Below are 21,000 nucleotides of genomic sequence, written 5' to 3'. Positions count from 1 at the left end.
AAAATCCATTAAATGTGAAAAACATTAAAATGGTATTTACACTTCAGTTTATTAAAAAAATTAAACAATACAATAGTAACTGATGTAGAATAAATCTGGCACAAATATAATTTAAGTATGTTAGTTCATATACATAGAATAATGCATAAATATACAAAGTGTGTCTTATTAAAATTTTGTTTCAAAAATATTTTAATACCTCTTTTATGATGTTGAAATGCGCTTAAATATATGCTCCTAACTAAATAGTTAAATACAAATTAAATATTGTACTTTAAAAAGAAAAAGATGATGTACAAGTACTTGTTTCTAAAAATTTGTTTACACTTTGTTTTTTTATGTATGTATGTATGTATATATATCTATATATTTCAATATAAAAAAAAATTAAAATTGGTGATAAACATTAACAACCCCAGAACAATAACTTCTATCCAAACTATAATCTTTATCAGTAATTATGGAATTTTATTTTTCTAATAATGTAATATTCATCATAGACAATACTAATAATGATGATTTTCAACAATCTAGTAAGGAATTATAATCAAAATATATATTGTATATACATTCACAGTCACTTTAAATTAAAATATGTAACGCACAGTTCCTCCTTGTGACTTAACAAACAAAAAGCTATTTATGGCCTCAAATTACATGGTCAAAACAATGAAATTTTGTTATGTCACTTACTGGTTTTAATACATTGATGTATATCTCTAATGCACTTGAGAATTTGGGACACAAAGGGAATGAACATCATGTTAGTTTAGGCTTGCCATTGGCAGTGACAGTGGCATTCATTGTTGTATTTGTAGCCATTTCAGCAGCTTGAGCCACTGCTACAGACACTGACTTCTCCACAAATTGTTGATAGACTGGTTTAATTAACTGAACAGAAATAAAAATAGATTTTCTTTAATATATTTGTAATATATACAAATTGATGTGAAATTAATATAAACTAATTACTGATACTTTAGCATATAAATGTAAAATAGTTAGTATGACATCTAATGATAAAAATTATTATTTAATTACACAATGGTATAGCTTTGATAAATAAATTACGCGTGACAGAATAACCACTTTTTTCAAACTGAAATATAAAGAATAAAATTATTTTTTTTTTATATTAATTATAAACAAACCCCATACCTTTTGTACAATCGCTCCTGTTAGTATTCAGCTTACATTAAGGAGGAAAAAAAAATAGTAACATAATATTAAAGGCAGTATTTATACAAGTAAAAAATGTAATATTGAAAGTAATGAATACATGTATGTAGTAAATGTGCAAATATGACTATAACAGTTTAACTATATATTATAAAATGATTTATAGATAATCTAGATAATAATTATACAATTTAGAAGTATTGTCAAAAGTAATATTTGTTAGGTAATGCAAATATTCCGAAAAAAGTGGGGAGTAATAGGTTAAACAAGAATCATATAATTTATCAATATTATTAATAGTAATGTTCGTCAGGTGATATAAATATTCTGAAAAAATGGGAAAATAGCGATGTAAAACGGAATTACAAGAGTGGAAGAACTTGGAGACAGTACAAAAACCAACATCTGTTGCGGAATATAAATGTTCCAAAAAGTTAGGTACATTTGCAGAACTAAAACGAATAACGGGAGAGGGTAAAGGAGATGGGGAAGGAAAAGTGGAATTACGTAAAATTAAAAACCATGATGAAGCAGCAGCCACAGCAAGTGTAAGTACAGTGAATAGTAGTACGCCCATATTATCTCGGACCTGTAGAAATCATATGTGGAAGGTATGAGTCAGGAAATACGGTGAAATGATGAGCAGCAATTATTTACATCACCTAGTTAATACCTCGTGCTACGTAAGTACAATACCTTCGTTAAAGGAAAAGCCTATCTTTTTAGCGTGCGTAATATTTTAAATACATGGGGTTTTTGTTAGATATAGCGCAAATTTTTGATATACATATTTTAAGTAGCAAAACTGTAAAAAGAAATTATATAAATTTCTATTCATGTGATATAACTATGTGATATGAATGATTAAATGTGTGCATAGTACATTAATGCAGAATTGGATACTAATTGAAAATGTCTAATTATATGTACGCAAATTACTTCTCATCATTTTAACGCGTTTAGAATTAGCGTTATTAATAAGTAAAGTTTATTAATTTTATGGTTATGGAAATTTTACGGATATCTGTTACTAGTAGTAAATGGAAAGAATTTAAATACTTAGATTTATACGTAGATAAATATACATTACTTACATTATTCCATAATGTATTAGCCACTTCATCTATTACTACTCCAAGTGTATCGTAATTACCACTGTACCTGTATCGACAAAAGATAGTTATAGTTAAATCAAAATTGAAAAGTTAGGTAAATTATTTTTATGTACCTAATATATGCCAATAACATGAGAGTTAATATACAGATGCACATGATGAAGTTACAGATATTTGCTAGCAGGTATAAACCAGTAAAACCAAATACTGAGGATAAAAAATACATAATAGCAACAATTGCACCATATACTCCTGCGGTTCGTGTTGATTTGAAAACATTTTTGCTTTCGTTTTGTGCTTTAAAGTGAACAAAGACTTTGTCCATGTCCTGTAATAAATCACGTATTAACGTTTTTAGCACGAAGAAAAGATAATAAATAAGTATAATTCCAAATGGACTCTCACTTCACATAATTTTTTCATATAAGTTTGACTAAATGCATCTCCCCCCATTTTCCTTTTATTTTGGAATATGCACATAGCTTTGTCCATACAACGCGTGTGCTCGTTTTCTAAACGCGCTGTTGTTAAATACGGTTTTTTGGATCCACAAACATCTTCCATTAATCGTATATAAAATTCTCTAGCTTCTGTTACCGCAGCTAAATTGTTTGCCTCTGCTGTTGCCTGAAACGTATATATATCATAAAATGTATAAGTGTAAATGCATCGATACGATAATTATGTCAAGTTAAATAAGTAATGAACGAGAACTTACCACTAGCATACTTTTTGGTTCTGGAAGCTCGTTTCCTTTATAAATTTTCATATAGCTTTTAAAATATTCTAGCAAATCTCTTGCCTTCACAAGTTGGCCATCGATTTTCTTTGTAACCAAATTCTCTGGCGCTAATAACATCGGTATCAGCACTTTGAGCTGTTCTTTAAATTCTGGCTGAATTTCCGACAATCTGCCATCGAAGTGAGGATTGGTGGCAATATTGAGACCCGGATGTGGCATAAGGAAACAAGATATATCCGAGAAGCAAGATTTAATGTGCTTCCTTAGACTTTGCAATTCTGGATGCTGTTTATCAGAGATTTCTAATCTTCTGTTCAATATCTTTTCCCCACCTTCTGCGCCGTACGACGCCTCGTACGGATAACTCCAATCTCTCACTAAGAACTGCAATTTCTGGAATGGTTTGCGCCCGGATTTTTGTAAGGCGAGCCTACCATATTCCGTGAAAAGCTGCAAGTGCTGAAGATCATCCTCTTGGATGTTTTGTGACAGATTATAAATTTGTACAGATGACAACATTGTACTAAGAGCAAACACAGTCGCACAGTCCTTCACCGTCGACTGACTGTCGAAAGCACCTTGTGTATCCATTAAGATAACTGCAACTTTTTCACCGTCCGGTAGAGTACCGCGGAAAACTTTCGACCACATTAATATGCCTGTCGTGTCTCTTTCAGAGCCACCTTTCCACGAAAATCCACTCAGTGGTTCATTATCTTCGCCCAACCAGGAATCCGTTTGATTATTATTATTGTACTGTGATAATATGTCGATTGTTTCGAGCGAGCATGGAAGAAGTAAAAATAATTTCGGTTAGTTAGTTGGTTTTACACACACACACACACACACACACACACACACACACACACACACACAAAATAAATAATTAAATATTCTGATTAGATTGCGGATATTTATGGAAATTCATATTTTTACGAGTACAAATAATTGTAGAAATAAACAATGAATACAATTGTAGTTAAACAAATGATAAACTCTTTCATAAACGCAAGAATATCTGCAGTCTAATCGTAATCAAGTTCGGTGTATCATTTCTGTGTATAATAACACACCTGACTGTTCATATAACGCAAGAAGAAGTCAAGCAGGAAGCTTTTGCCTTTCCTGAAAGCACCTGCCACTGATACGACAACTACGCTCCTGTTTTTAATGTCATTTTCAAGGAGAATTTTCGACAACGCTTCTTCGTTTAACTCGAAACTGTGGTCCGGATGAGCAAGTACAATTTGCACAGGTTGTCCGACATCCGAGGTGTTTTTATCCTGACTATCCATTGAAAGACGTTCTATTCTTTCTTGCCAACCCGATCGATCTAACGAGGACCATAAAAAGCACAATCAATTAATTACGTATCGTTTTTAAGGTAACAAACGTAGAGAAAAATTACCGCCAAGATTAAATCAGAAATTCTGGATGTAATCAAATTATAATTTCACTAATATTATTCAGATTCTTGTACAAATTCACGTTCCAATGGTACCAAGAAGGGACGATATTTTTATTCTTGTCTTGAGTATATATACTCTTAAATATTCGCTGTTAAATTTTTTAAGAATATGAATCTTCAGTTTCTTGGAATCGTGTTCTTTGTTTTACTCGATTACCAGAACGACGTTCACACTATTATCGAGAGAAGTGTTAAATAAAATGGAAATGTACACTGAAATTATTTACTTATCAATTGATAATATTTACTTATCGAAGTGAAGTATTTGTGTTACAAAAGTTTCGACGAAATTTTTGTAAAATAAAGGAACGTGGAAAGTAACTCGTTAACCACGAACGATCGATATCTTTCACCTTGATTGTAAATGATCAGGAGGATATGACATTCAGAGGCCTTGACACTGACATTATTCAGGCACACGACGAAGAACATATAATCTAGACGTGATATAAAAATGAACTCTATAAAATCAGCTGCTGGTTATTAAAACTGCTGCTTACGCGAATAACACGCTGGCTTATGCCACGTGATTCGACTTAATTCGCTGGACTTCGTAACTTACACGTTCGTGCAAAGAATGTTACAGACTTGAATATTAGGATAATGATCTAATTAAATTACTTGTGCTATCATCAATCAGCGATTGTAGACACGATGATATCGCATTTACATATTTAATTCTTCCAGAAAAAAAAAAAAAAAAAAAAATCGGTATATAAACTGTATTGCGAAGAGAGTACAAGATCTTTATATAATCGACAAAACGTAATAAATGAAATCGTGCGACCAATTTTTAACTTATCTGTCAATTTTTCTACATAACGAAAAAGGAAAGCCCTTCAAAATTGTATCTATGTAAATAGCTGAGACGACACTGGGGGATTACCATGTAATCCTGATTACGCGTGTAATGATAATTGTTGCCGGGGTTTTAGGTCCCACGAGTCCCGTGTACACTTTCGTTTTCCATTATAATTTCTATGGTACGTGGTTGCACGCGGAGCGGCGAGATACGACTCGATTTCCAAGCTGTTTTTATAATTGACGAACAACCGTGTACGCATTTGCAATTTGCGTGGAACGATCACGCGAATTCCACCAGTCTGCCACCTCGATCGTAAACCTGTTATTCGCAAACAGGCTGAACACTTCAACAGATCGAGCTGCCCTCTTTGCAAACGGTGTCCAGTTTTTCGATTGCGTACAATACCAACCGAAAGTTTAAAGTGCAGTTAGTACGCTTAGGCGTCCATGACAATTTGGTTTATTTTCAGACATATTATTGAAGGTATTTACGTTATTTGCGACTCGTCTTTCGTGACTAATGATTCGATCATATCGTTATGTCACAGACTTTTATAGCGCTGTGTCAAACTCCTTTATTCTTTCGATCTTTATATAGGAATGGTTCGTGTAATCTTCATTTCTGCACTAAAACATAAATTTAATTACAGAATAATTCATTTGCGATAACAGAAGATGAAATTCTTCTCAGACGAAATGTTTGAAAATCAATTTTTGTCCAAACAAAAATTTCGCATGTTTTTACAATTTTTCATACTCTATATTTTTACTTCTTCTCATTTTAACTTTTCTCGAACAGTGTATACAAACGTCTGCTATTTCCATCAGAATGCTATTCACAGTCTCGAGAATTAATAAAAAAAAAAAAAATTCGCGCGGAGGATGTAAGCGCAATTTACAACATAAAGGGAACGTTTCTGGTTTCATCTGAAGCGTTGAGGGTCTTTCGAAAGGAAGAACAGTTGAAAAGCACAGAGGCAAGTTCGAAAAGTAGCTACCGCGAGCCGTCGAGCCAGAGTGTTTCAATTTACGTGACAGAAGGTCTACGAAGGAGCCCCGAGCGATTACTTATTGCAAACGCGAACGGCCAATTATACTCGCGCGAGCGCTAATTCCACCTTTTCGCCCCCTCCCCCCCTTCCCATCCTCATCCATCTTTGACGCCAGTTCCTCGTCATCGTTGACGTCGTCGTCGTTGCCAGCGAAATACGCGGCGCCGACTGCCACCCACAGACGCATCGGTGCCTTGCAATCTCGTATTTACGCGAATCATTACCGCATTAAACTCGCGAGTACGGGGCGTCGAATTTCTCATCTGGAACACGGGCGACACCGACCGACCGTGGCGCGGGAAAAAACGAGACACGAGGATTTCAATTAACAGACGCGCGTCGCCGAGTTGAAAAGAAGAAGAAAATTCTGAAAACGGGATACTGACTGATGCAATTGGTCTGGTGAAAATGTACAGCTGGCCGATATTAACAGTCGTTATTTTTAAGCGACACACACACACACATACGTAGCTGTTTCCTTCCGAAAATTTTGTGAAATATATCGGAGAGACGCGAGTCTTTTCTGTATTGTTGACGCTGTTGGCTGAAAGAGTGCCACTTTTACTCCGAGTTGGTAAAGAAACCGAGACGTTTCAAGTGTGTACGCGAACCACGAATTGGAGCCATCACGATCATTTAAGTTAAACAATTTTTAATAATAAATGAAATTGGAATAATTTTTAAATTTTTAATAATAAATAAAATTGGAATAATAATTTAAAAATTTTTAATAATAAATAAAAATTGGAATGATAATTTCAAGAAATTAGAAATTGCATGTACGATGCTTTTTATGAGATTATAAAATTCTCTTTTCCTCCATCTCAACGCGTTTCTTGAAAAGCGTCAGCATTCGCAACGCGGTGAAAATCCAATATTTCTGCGAGTGAAAACAATTCGAAAGTAACAATCACGGAGATATTCTGTATCGACAACTTTGATTCGAAGATCGTGCGAACAACGACAAGTGAGAAAACTGATTCAGGTTGCATAAGTACGAAGAGGTAAATCTACCTACGTTACTAATAAAAAAAAAAAAAAAAAAAAAAAAAAAGAACTGCAGAATGTTACTATGCTTATGAATTCAACACACGAGCACAATCAATCACACTATTATTACGTGCATTTTCTTTCCACGTTGCAAATTTCTTGCCGTGACATTGCATTTTCCACTGGACGTAAAAAAGCAGGCAAAAAAAAAAAGAAAAAAAAAAAAAATAATAATTATGCTTCAGGAGATATATCCACTTTACTTTGAATGATCGCAATTAAAAATGAAAAGAGAATCGTTTGTCTCTGAAACTGTATTAAGAAAAAGAAGAAGAAGAGGAAGAAGAAGAAGAATATGTGCCAAGCAATTAAATGAAAGAGAAAGAAACTCACCTTCCTCTACTCGTTCGTTTGTGTATACCCGTGGAACACGGTTCACGTTCTCATCGAGGGTCGTCATCGGAACTTTCTTGACTGAAAGCAAATTTTTAAACGCACGTTTAGCCTATTTTACCTATGTATGTACGTACAGTTTCTTTGCAAGCAATCTCTGGAAACGAATCGTCAACGTTGCAACGGAACCAACGAAAACAGTAAAGGCAACAGCCACGAAAGATTTGCCACGAAACGTTGCAACGATCATCGAGAGATTCGTAAATAAAATTAAAAACGAGCTGCTACGTGCTTCAAGACGAACGTTTATACTTGTACGTTTATACATGATCGTTCGTTTAGCACCACAATGAACTTCGAAGGTCTGGCGTTCCGGTAAAGCGGAGTTTCATTGCCGCAAATCTGTTGCGTTCCCGAGGTTTTGGAAACGCGCCAATTTCCATGACCAAACTCTCTCACATTCAATTAAAACCAAATTCTAGCTGCGGTCTCGCGTTCTCAGCTTCATTTGCAAAATCCGCCCGTTTCTTTTTTTTTTTTTTTTTCTCTCCAAACGCTTGAACGAATCGAATTCAATCGCGCTCGACTACATAAATATTTCTCATCATACTTTGGCCATTGTCGATAATATCAAAATACTCATAGTTTGCTCGAGAAACTCTCGCGATTTTCAGGATCTATCGATTACGGATCCGGGATCAGCGGATTTCTGGTATTCGCTGCGCATTCCCAGACAACATTTGACAACAAGCCAATCCCCTTTCCCAACGAGCAAACATTCAGCAAATCCCCGATGATATCTCGTCCCGTACCAAAAGCTCTCGCCGCGCGCGTTCCTCATTTTCGAAATTAAATCTCGATCGACGATTTCGCCCGGGCGGTGGGCCCGTGGCACGGGCGAGATCGTCCCCGTCTTCCTTCAGATTTCTGACAAAATAACCAATTCCCCGCCGGCAATCAAACTTTCGAATACGATTAAAGCGTAAGCCCTCTCTCGGCTCTCGCTGTTTAAGCTGGTTTCACGCTGGTCGAACCGGGCGCACCGCGATTCTCCCGTCGATCGATAGCTGCCGCATTGTGGCGAGCCTGTTGCGTCGTCCTGGTCCTCGGTGGCCTGATCGGCTCCCTGGGCCTGCTCGGCTGCTCATCTTGCTGCCTTTTCAAGCTTCCAGCGGACGTCTTCCCCGTCTCGCTCATGTTTGCTCGTCTGCTTCGCGACCCGACGAGTAGCTTCGCCTCTTTTTCTTCTCTCGTCGATCGGGAACGACGAGAATCGGCGTATCCGCGAGCCGAACCAAGGCAGCACCGACACGCACAGGTGCCTTGGCGAGCACTAACTCGAACATGCCAGCCGACTAGAAATATCCTGCTGCGTGTGGTGGTGGCCAGCTGATGAGCAGCGGTCAGACCGGCGGCGGAGAAGCTCGCGAGAGAGAGAGAGATAGAGAGAGATAGAGATAGAGAGTTGGCAGTATCCTGCAATCGGTGAATATCGGTGAAACCTTGATGACGTGCTGCGGTGTGTGTGTCACCTTGTATCGCGACGACTCGGCAAGAGGGGGGCACACACCGCGACGCGGATGGTAATTAATGAAATCTGTGCACGCGGAGATCCGCCTCGACGCCGGCGTCCAAGAATAAATTCAACACGTACACGTTCGACTTTTAATAATAGATCGTAGAATCGTAGACTGATCTCGTTTTCTAGATTTACGGCCGCGATTTGGCGAACCCGGCGTAATCATCTCCGTCATACGGAGAATGACGCGCGCACGTGTGTGTGTGAAAAGATTCGTGTTCTCGGAGATATTCGAATTACTCGGAGAGATTAATGAAATTTAAAACGCAGTTTTGTTAAAACACATTGTATACCACACTCGGCGAGCCCGAACTGCTCCTGGGGCCCGCACATTTTTGTAGCAATTTTGTACAATGCATGTATGCACCTCTTTTAATTCACATTGATAAAATGTTCTTAAATATTACTATATATTCTTTACAGTATACAATATTTAAGAATCTATTTATTGTGTATTTTAGATTTTTACTATTATTTATTTTACACATTGAGGACGGTATGCTCTGATAACCAGGCATATAGCCTGTATTTTCTCGCATTTTTTTGAATTATTTAGTATATGACTGAAAGGGTTCCAGAGAATGTATAGCATTTAACAAGTGTATTATTTTGTTAATAATTATAGTTATTAATTATTTTTTACTTTAGAGGTGTTTTATTAAATAAAATATCTCTAGTAACGTTTCTTGGTGTGTTAGGAAACATTTTCTACTTCTTGAAAAATTATATAATATAATATTATATAATAATAATAATATATATAATTATAATATATAATATTATATCCGCAATGTGTTGAATCACTTGTATGATACTGTATTCTATGTACTTGCAAATTTTAAACCGTGATTTTTGACGAATCTAACTACTGGAAAACTCTTCGCATACGACTTTCGAACGACAACTGTCGGAATCTTGATCGACCAAATCGTCTTCTCGAAGGGCCCACAAGTACTTTGTCACGTTTTCTACATGATACCCATGCAGCACGCATTCCATATATGCATTATTGTCAGAATCACTGTAGCAAATAATCTAACGTGAGCAGTCGCTCGACCCTTGTTCGCTCATCACGCCACGCCACATCCATACACAGGTCATACATTTCACTAATCTAATTCATACTCGTCGCATACCACGGACGTTCGTAACGATTTCTTAAGTAACATCTGCCAAATTTAATGCATCGTCTTATTTGCCTCTTCATTGAATTTGCTTACCGAGTCAATTTAAAGAATATTTAAGATTAATTTTAAAAGTGTTGATCGTCGCTTCAGATCGTGAAACATCGTCCGTTTGCTCACTCATTTTTCTTTCATAAGAATTCTCAAGTGTGTTACTGACACAACACTATCACAATCTCATTGGCAAAACTTGAAAAAAAAAAAAAAAAAAGGAAAGAACGAAACGGAAAGAAGTGGAAACTAATAACGCGAACATCTGTTCGGGTCTGTTTAACTCGACTTAAACATGGATCTTCATTGGAATCACAGACGCCGCGATGCTCTTGAAAATATCGTCCCGATTTTGCTTCAACTTTCTTCGGTTCAGCTCGTTGCCAAAGGAGATCTCCAAGTATTCTAGGTCTTTGAAGCCGATTTTCAACGAATGAAAGTTGGGCGAAGCAAAGCCGGAATCAAGTTAAGGGAGAGATGAAAAATCGACGTACAAAAACGGTCCCGACAAATGGCATTGACCTATTGTTATCTCGCTCGATATCTCGCCAGATAACAAATCTCCGTATTTAACTTTGTAGTTCCATTTCATTTGTTTCTCGTTCACGATGATTTCCCAATTTTTCGTGTCCGATCTTCGTGGCCATTCGTTTTCAACGTAAATGCTCGATCATTTTAACATCGCGATGTGAAGATTTAAGAATGAAATATATGCAAAGATATTCTTACTCGGAATAAAACGTCGATCTTTACTTAGACTTTGTTCTTTGAATCGTTCTAGAAAAAAACTTATTCGCATAGACGTTAGAGGCTGGTTTATTCCAATATCGTAAATAGCACGTTAGTCTAATAATAAAATTGTCCTTTAATTATTTCGAGTGATATCTTTTCGATAATATAAAATATTCTTCTTAGAACGCACCGATAGAATTAACGAACATCTATAAAAATCTAGGCGCATCTACAAAAACTGTAACTAAGTATACAATCACGTTCATTCTTGTTAATTGCAGTAAAATAAATTTCCCATCTTCTCTCGTAATAACAAATATTTAGAGTTATCCACCCGACTGATAGTCATCTATGTGTGCTGTAACAATTGTTCCGCCATCGATGTTGGTTCATAGTTGTGTCGTTGTAAATACAGGTCGTAAAATGGAAAAACATAGGCTCAGAAATGATATGCACATACATCGGCCACGTAAATTACAATTTTTAAACAGCTTGATAGTTGTCGATAACTTTCCAACGAACGAATGCTAATCGGCGAATGTTCTTTGGATATTCTTCTAACATTTCAATTCCATGTATTATCCGAAAAACATAAAAAAAAGGCAGAAGAAATTAACTATCGAGTATTAACGTTTTTTCTCTCGCGTAGCTATCGATCGGACAAGTGATTGATTTTGCTCACGCTGCATATCACGGAATAACAGGTTAGTGCATACCAAAGCGAAGTGGAGTAAGTATATCGGTCATATACAATCGTAGACGGACAAGTCTCGATAAATGACAAAAGTGAAATAAAAAGAGAAATAAACGAGACAGAAAAATGGAAATATAGTAGTTTTCCTCCGGTTATTGCGCAAAGAAACGCTGATAATATAAATTGCAACGTTGGTAATTACGAGAGAGAGAGAGAGAGAGAGAGATACTGTAATATGATAATTATCAACTTAAATAGAATAAAATAAGAACGCAGGAGAAAAGAAAAATCGATAGAGTCGATAATTTTTTTTAGCTACAATAGGAATCGTTCGTACGTCGTTACAATTTGTTTCGTAGGCCAACAAGAATAGAGAGGTATGACGATGTAATCGATATCACGGTAAACAGGAATTTAAGTATGTACCAAGATTATTGAGAAACAAATATTTGTACAAAATCAATAGAGAACATGTTCAAACATTTCTTATTTCAAAGTAAGCTTCAAATCAATTTTCTCGCACGATTTCCTGCTTTTTTGTACTAAGAAAAAAAAAACAAAAATTTTTTAGAACAATATAATTAAGCAACATTTTTCATATCATAATACGATCAATTATGGAAGACTTCTATTGCGCGGCTTTTAAAGTGTTCGACCTTTGAGTCATGTAGTATGCATCGTCGATTTTATACACAATCACGATGTGACGCGACAAAAAAAGAGGAAAACCGAGTAAAAATAAATACAAGCACTTGAAGAGATTTCCAAGATTGCACGAAAGTGAAATTGAACGGCGGAAAAGAGAAATCTAACCTAACCTTCGAAGTCAAGTTTAATTCTCAAGTGATAACCAGATAACTGCACATAGCTACACTAAATTAATTTCAAATTAAGCTTCATTTTATTTCGTACTTTTACGTAATATATATGTAATTTGTATATTGTATATACAACTATTTGTATATATGTATAACTAATTTGTATATCGCATGCTATATATAATTATTTGTATATTGCATAACATATATCGACATCATTGATGATCTTTAACACGCGAAATGCAGAATCTTATTCTCTTCAAAACAAACAATTTCATTCAAAATATTGTTGATTACGTCAATTCGCATTAGACTTCTTTCACTATTTATTTTATGGATAATTTGAATACACGTGCAATTCATTAAAAAAAATACCAGTCTTCGTCAATAACTTTATCACACACACACACACGTGCATATACACGAAATGAATATTCAAACACACCTTTTTACACGTATTTTTTACACGAACTCGATGCGAACTGCAAGACTGACGTTACGAAAACACAAATCTCTCTCAGATAAATTTCCACCAGCTCGCGATTATATATTATCGCAATCACGGAGCACGTTTTTATCAAAAATCCGAAGACACCGGAGTAGATAGTCACGTACCTATGGCGACGAGAACAGAAGCTACGTGCCAACATAGAGGAGGAAACGTACCACTTTAGCCAGACGGCAACGTCAAAAAAACTGACGCGTTCGCCTTTCTAAAACACGTGTGCCTGGCCTGTTCGCGATACTTCATTATTCACGATATCCCCACGTTTCGGTTTGTTTCGGCGTTCGCCCGTGTTCCCGCGACGACGTTACCAATTTACCAGCAGCCTGGCGACCGCACGTGAAGAATCGCGATCAAAACGACGCGTCAGCGTTGGTCGGTCGCCTCTGCGGGACTTTCAGATCGGTGTGCACGTTTAGCAGTAGCTGTAAAACCGGCGAGTTAACGATCGAATCCGAGTGAAGCGTCGAGTTACCACTTACGACATGCTTTCGTGGCGAGATATATTTATTTAAGAAACCATCCCTTTCTCCTTGTCCGTGTCTCTTTCTTCACGAATCGCGATCCTTCCTTTATAGTGGAAAAATAACCCGGCGCTTTTAATGGGTCAAAGAGAACATTGAAGATCTGACCTAACGAGAAGTATATCTTCGTCGATTTTTCTGATTTTTACGATGATATATTTGAGAAGTCTATGCCACGCACGTCGGGAATTTTTTGTACCCAAAATTGCAATATTTTCTCAGTTTCTAAGTATATTTCAAGTACGAAGTACCCAGGCAATAAATTTATTACTTATCAATAATTTCTATCCAGTGATGTACCGATGCATTCAAAAAGAAGACGGGTTATTGTATACGGGTTTGGTCGCTCGTTATGGTCCGCAATCAGTTGCCAGCGCAAGTGGTTAACGAAGTCTCTTAATCAGAGTTCAATGTTCTTGGTGTGCATTACTATAATGAGAAGCGTGTCGAAAATTCTGAAGAGCAACGAATGAAACACGCGTGGACTTAGCTTTAAAATATATCAAACACCAGAGGATCTTTAGAAACCTAGAATGGTAAACCAAATTACGTTTACAAAGTCATTTGTAGAGAGTCAATGCTACGATCGTTATTATAAATCTATGTATCTTGTCATGTAATTTATTTATAGCGACAAAATTTTCCAAAGAAGAATATTCTCCATGAAAAATTCCCCACGAGGCTCCACGTGTATTCTTCACAGAAGCTACAACCAACTTGTACAATTTATCGTCTGCGCGATGAAAAATTGTCCGCAGAGAATATTCCCCATGAAATTCCACGCGTACTCTTTATAAAAATAATTGTAACTACAAATAACTTCCCGGAAATCGGTTTGCTACCCGCTTGGGAGCCGCGCCCTGCAGGTTGGAAAATCCTGCGGTTCAGTCCTGGTTGCACGGATCCCCGGTCCCGCACGAACGCAAATGTTTTGCGACAAACGAGGTTTACAGTAAAGGAAAAGCCAAAATATGCGCGTATGTGTGTCACAGGAACAAGACGGACGAAGAAACAAGGGCTCGATCATATATTATTATGCTTCCTTCAACTACCTGGACTATCGTTAATCTCCCCAGGCACGACATTGTATCTTCTAACGTAGGTTATTTATATATCCATTGTGGTGTTCCTTCACCGCGATTCCGCCTCAACTTTATGCAACGTTGTTTGGTTATGAGTTTTGCAAGGAGCAACGAGGCGGCTGGCTAACGCTCTTTCGGGCAGAGAGATCCCCTGGTGGCAGGCGCTTCTCCGAGTCCCCCATTGGGGAAATTGAGGTTAACAATGTAGACGAGGAACTGGCTAAAAACGTTGGGTTGAGAAGTTTTCTTACGCGTCGGGAGACTTGCTTCCGCGGATGCCGGCGAATGCGAACGACGTTTGTATAGCAGCGTTCGGTTTCGCGCTGGTGGCACGTAATTAGCGATAAATGTTCGATTGTTCGGCTGTACAGGGGGAGAGGAACGCGGCACGGAGAGGCTCGATATTACAAGAAAGCGAAGTGAAAGCTGCGTATAACGTAATTAACTAGCGATAAGGCAATGAATTCCCTGGTCCTGGCTTTCCTCCGCGCTCTGCACACGCAGCTGTTTGCGTTGTTAGAAGCTAGAAAGTTACGGAACTGACTATACAAGCGCGTCAATTTTGCCACAGTGACGGATGATCGAGAGATCGGGACAGGCTACAGAAAGAAAAAAAAAAGAGAGAAAGAAACGGAATATCACTCTTTCGTACGATAATCATACAATTCGTTCGAAGCAGTCGAGATGTCGAGCAAAAACTACGAAGAAAAAAAGAGGAATAGCGATCGTAGAGATACCGAGGAACAGATCGGTCATCGCGTGCAATTGTCCTTATGCGCGTTTTATCGAGTCAACTCAACCTCGCCTTTACCGCGAGACGTATAAGAAAGATACGGCCGGTTGAAAAACAGTGCACGCTGCTATGTCGCGTGAAAACGTTGCTGAGCCTGGGCAAGACCAGTCGCGTTTACTCGTCCAACATATCAAGCAGAAACGAAGATCGCGCTTTTATTTTACGGCGCGAATGTGCTGCTTTCGCTGTGGACGACGTTATATCCCGGCCGCATAAAAATCTTTTATGGACTCGTCGCAATTCTGCCGGGACAGATGTTCAATCGGTGACGTGATACGCCTCGAACGAAGAGTAGGAGAAAAGAAAGAAAAGAAAAAAAAAGAAAAAAAAAAAAGAAAAAGAAAAGGAAAGGAGGAATTGTGTGCGATCTTCAGAGGAATTTCTCTCCAGTTTTGCACGAATGCGAATTGTCTTCGAGCTCGTTCGAGTGAATAACGCGAGTTTAATCAACAAGCTACGGAACTACGCGAGCGGCCGATGAAGCGAATTAGACGGGTTCTATCGCGATATGGAGCACACGTGCGTGTATTGGTACACTCCAGAGGAGAAACTCTTGGTATTAATCTTATTGGATTGCGACAGACGGATTCGCGAGATCCTCGCTGGCAATTGACATAGTTCCCATTCGTTGCCAGATCCCCTCTTTCTCTAATTATCGATCGAACCTAACCACCACCACCAGTTGGATTATGAATAATGATCTCGTTTAGATTAGTTTCCTTTTGTCCCCGAGACGTCAATTGACGATGAATTACTCGCGTTCGAGAGCATATCGGACGTAAAAGTCGCATCGATGAATACATGTTTAGATTAGAAGGCAACTTGACAATACATGTCACTTAATAATATCTACCGTTCATTAACAATACGGTTATCGGATTGATATCACAGATGATAACAGATGATCTATCTGAGATCTAAATTACTCCTGTCGATCTAGTGCACCTGCATTTTTCCTAAATGTTTTTGCACTTTGTTACAATTTATAAAGAAAGAAAGGTGGTAATCACGCACTCGCATAAAAAATTCCTTACTAATTAACACGAAAACCAGTTTGGAAAGACACATCGTCGATTATTTCCTGTTCTGGGAGAAAAAAAACAAAAAAATACCGTGAGACTATCGATGGAAGGTAAACGGAAAGACCCGGTTTTCATTGGACACGTAAACCTATCGATAGAATTCAATAAAACACGCGCTGTGTCGAGCTGAATAGGTATGCCAATACACAGCTCTCATTTCCAATCCAGAATATCGGAGCTCTGCATAACGCAATTGCTTTCGAACTCCGGTCTGCTTGTTCCCACCTGTTTCATTGTCGCTGATTTCATTTAACGCGAAATAATGTTATAGCCCTCCCCTTGTATAACGTATCGCTCGTTCTTGGCCATTCTTCTTCGGCCCCTGCTCGTTCAGAGGGATGACGACGGTTTTTCCCAAACTTCATAGCGCGCACAATAGATAGTCTAGCGTTATTGTGTATTTATACTGGTTGTGTGATGAAATGCGAGCACGTATCTATGGGCGAAGAACGAAAGGAGTATAAAAGAAAATTCTACCAGACACGTTTTTCTTTACTTTCTTTACTTTCATCGATGGAATAATGAAAAAAAAAAAAAAAAAAAAATGATTCGCAGATCGTGTCTGCAAGTATCCAAACGACGTGACACGAAACGTTGATTGATTATAAATATTTAGACTTCATAACAAGGTCGTAGATAGAACGTACGAGAGAGAATAAATATATTGGAATGAATTCTTCAATATTCTGCGTTTGTGTTTTACGAGCATACCCTATATACCGGTTGTTAGTTCGAGGTCACTGACTTCAATATTATTTCATCGCGTATAGTTTGCATTCAAAGGAATATATATTCTAGAATATATTTCTTGATTGTATAAAGAAGAATTTGTGGATAGCCAACGATACATTTATGTAGGTGTGTATTAAGAATTAAGAAATAAAGAATAATCACAAAACAAAGACGTTCATCGAATATAAAAGTTGAAAGAAATATTTAAAAAATGAAATAATTTGGTAATAATTGCGAAAATTTCATTAAAGAAATATTAAAAAGAAAATTTCAAACTTAAAAGAAGAAATCATACTATCTTGCCATATATGCCATTTGCCTGCAACAGCAATAAATGATATTTTCTTATGTAAATGACAACAGTTACGTAAAGTGTAATATATTTGTGACGTTAAACCAAGATTTGTAATATTACATAATAAACAATTAACATAAAAAATATATTACGCAATGTAAATATAACAATAAGATGACCATTTAGAATGAGTTCATTTCACTATTCCTTTCATTATTCCTTTCACGAAAAAAATATCTAGTTATTGACGCGGCAATGAATAGTGTTCTACAATGCAGTAACAAGTTAAATAGCTGATAATTTTGCTGAGTAATAACGAGCAAGGACAAATGTGCCAGTAACAGACGTAGTTTAAAATTCCCTCGTTTAAAGGAAAGCAGTTGAAAACTTTTCCACGAGGCGGCAGCACGTACATGCCATGCTTTGAGGCTACGTCATCCTTCTTTGACAGAATATCATGTTACTATAAATAATTATAGACATATAACGTGTTGTTACAACGTTTATACATCATAATATCGCTAATATAAAGGATTGGAATATCGTATATCACGAGCAAATCACATTCACGATCGTACTTTAACCTCTACGACTACCAACGTTACCTCGCACATCCATTGAACTTCCACTTTTGCACCGTGTATTCAGCTCGAATGCAACAGTTATGGAGCGATATATTCGTCAGCAACGCGTGCACAATGAAATCCACAAAGTTAGAAACAGAATTTTCAACAATGATTTACGGCCGTCTCCCTACAAATTTTACACTATTTACTTATGTGTAACGCTTTTCTGCTCAATCGAGATTAAACTGAAGCAATGAGAAACGCCAACGCGGATCCCATCAAGTGGAAAACATAATTAAACAATTGACAAAACGTCAAAGAAAAAAAGCACAAGGTACGACGGAGAGCGGTTACAGCTGGCGTACGAATTTCAGAATATGTTTCAACGATTACTAAAGGCATTTTACATCGTTGTCCCTGTTCCTCGTACTTTTCTTCGTACACTATCGCACACGGTTCGAAAAATAATAGCAACACTTACCCACATACGACCTGCTGTAATTGCCACTCTGTTTACTCTGCTCAACGTCCGCCATATTGGGATAGGAATGACGCCACTTCCGTAACTGCGTGCAACTGTTTCACTACGTAGGTTAAAACGAACTTCGTAGCTAACTTTTACTTGTTCGTGACAATGACGCGATATGCTTGATAGCGGGACGTTTATTGAATGTAAATGCAGAGAATAATATTAAACGAAAGTGAATCGTTCCCCGTGGGAAACAACGGTAACCTTTTCGCACGAGTACTTTTACTTTCATTCTGCTGAACAATGAGTGTACGTTTCAAACTTTCAAGCAGATAATCACTGAGATTACATACCTACAGTAAATTTCCTTTTAAGGCTATTTTTTTATATTGGAAACAGTATATATATATATATATATATATATATATATATATATATATATTTTGTTACATTGCAAAATTGACAGCTTTTATTTTCTTACAGGTGAAATTTCGCATTTCTATTTCAACTTTCACTAAATACAGCTGGTCTTTCAATGTTCGAACACTTGAGCTAGATTTGAAACATTCTTATTAACGATCGCACAGCGTCAAGTTCTCTGAATACGAAGATATTTTGAAACAAATTCCACTTTAACAGTGCTTCACGTAGAATCACGTATTTACGCGTAATTTCAGTATAAAATAAAATCAGTGTTTAACATACCTTTTATTAATTTGAAGAACCTCTTGTGACAGATTATTTGGACACAAAAACAGCAACAACCTTGAGGTTTGTAATAGAGGACCGCGACATGAAGTGCGAAAAGGAGGAAAAAAAAAAGAAAATAAAAATAAACGTCGAGAACGAATGCTAGATTTGGTGTTTACTAGTTTGGGAGCGCGCAGCCGTCCTTTTAGCTATTTGATTCGCGGTTTCGGCGAAGCGCGGCACTACTTTCGCCGGCGGATGTGATTTGATCCCGGCGGTTGCGCGGTCGCAGATTCCCTATGGTGGAATGTGGATGCTGTGCGCGGTGTTTGTTTCGTACGCGAATTCGGATACGTTTTGCCGGTGATCGAGCGTCTGGACCCGCCGACCGTGTCACCCTTGCAAGCTGACAGCCGTTCCGCGTGACTATGCAGCCTGACAGAACGTACGTGCACATTGACAATTACGCGCGAACCAGCGTACAGTGGTCGAGCACGGGCTAGTAAACAAATGACAGAACGATGGACGAGAGAGAGTGAGAGAGAGAGAGAGAGAGAGAGAGAGAGAGAAAGAGAGAGAGAGAGAGAGAGAGTGACAGACCGAGTGAGAGGGAGGGAAACGAAACACTAGTGTAGCATTCCAGCGCGAAACAGTGGCGCAACATTGTGCCTTTCGATTCGCGTTGTTCGATTTCCTTGGTCATTGAGGGAAAACGCCAACCCATGCGCTTTTCAGCTGGTTGACCCGCGTGGAACGTGCCGTGACGTCAAGTGTCACCAGCCTGTGTTTCCCAAGTGCCAAGTACATGAATCTCCAGCCTGTCAACTTCGCTTTCCTTCTTTTTTTGACAACATCCACCTGTATCCGTCGCCCCGTCTCCGAGGCGTTCGCGCCCTCGTGCACGCAACAAGATCGACGATCGCGAATTGTGAGTGAATTTGCGAAGCCGTTTCCGCGTAAGAACTTTGAAAACGGAGTGAAACTTTTATGCTGAGGCCCTTTAAACCCGTGGTCGACAGTGTACGTTTACACGCGCGCGCACATACACAAATACAGTTCTCGTGTACCGGCGATCGGGCGAGCGAGGCATTTAAACCTTGACAAGCCGCGATTTCTTTTTCGCGTCGTTTCAGTCTCGTTCGAACGCCCTTCGCGCGTTATTCGGTGCGTTTAGCGTATCCTGGCCTTGTTTTTACTCTCGACGACGGCAGCGTGTAGTCACGTTTACGTCGCCCTTAGCCACAAGGGCTTGTGATCACCGTGTTCGACCGCGAGTCACAGTGAGACGTGTCCCGATCGGTCTTTTTTCTCCCGCGCTTTTCACGTGTGTGACCTCCCCGTTCCTCTGCCGGCTTTGTCTTCGCGGTTTGAGGTTAGAAAATTATGTAACGTTAAACGATCGTCGAACCTGCCTGAACCGGCTCGGAATGTGGGATCTGTTTGCAGTTTCCGGCGAGACGTACTTCATTTGGTGAGTAATGCTATTTTATCACTGTCGTAGACTCGAATCTTCGCTCACTT

The 21,000-nt window shown here is 38.1% G+C and overlaps 1 protein-coding gene across 13 annotated transcripts; it reads right to left on the bottom strand.

The window, feature by feature from the left end:
- Positions 1–30: 30 nt before the first annotated feature.
- On the bottom strand, positions 31–19,916 carry LOC122538299 (atlastin). 13 transcript variants are annotated; one of them, XR_006308829.1, is made up of 10 exons: positions 19,495–19,913; positions 18,802–18,904; positions 7,744–7,824; positions 4,110–4,369; positions 3,013–3,792; positions 2,700–2,921; positions 2,408–2,622; positions 2,274–2,340; positions 1,159–1,768; positions 816–891 (listed from the first exon to the last, which is right to left on the bottom strand). XR_006308829.1 is itself a non-coding variant. In XM_043672244.1 (8 exons), exons 1-8 carry the CDS (start codon positions 8,938–8,940, stop codon positions 760–762), a joined length of 1,911 nt encoding a protein of 636 aa, XP_043528179.1. In that variant the 5' UTR covers positions 8,941–9,097; the 3' UTR covers positions 31–759. The 13 variants fall into 13 exon arrangements, 1 of the variants encoding a protein (XP_043528179.1); XR_006308837.1 differs by lacking the exon at positions 7,744–7,824 and having other exon boundaries at positions 19,495–19,916; XR_006308833.1 differs by lacking the exon at positions 18,802–18,904 and having other exon boundaries at positions 19,495–19,912.
- Positions 19,917–21,000: the final 1,084 nt, after the last annotated feature.

The sequence above is a fragment of the Frieseomelitta varia genome, unplaced genomic scaffold (assembly GCF_011392965.1).
Source record: "Frieseomelitta varia isolate USP_RPSP 00005682 unplaced genomic scaffold, Fvar_1.2 scaffold_980, whole genome shotgun sequence".
Classification (NCBI taxonomy): domain Eukaryota; kingdom Metazoa; phylum Arthropoda; class Insecta; order Hymenoptera; family Apidae; genus Frieseomelitta; species Frieseomelitta varia.
The sequence above is the reverse complement of the archived record's forward strand: the minus strand, read 5'-3'. Positions and strand labels throughout refer to the sequence as shown.

Coding starts and splice junctions, on each gene's coding strand:
- LOC122538299 (XM_043672244.1), bottom strand. CDS start 8,940: ATGAGCGAGACGGGGAAGACGTCCGCTGGAAGCTTGAAAAGGCAGCAA. Junction 2,623..2,699: donor ATATGAAAAAATTATGTGAA/GTGAGAGTCCAT, acceptor GATTTATTACAG/GACATGGACAAAGTCTTTGT. Junction 2,341..2,407: donor ATGTTATTGGCATATATTAG/GTACATAAAAAT, acceptor TTGTCGATACAG/GTACAGTGGTAATTACGATA.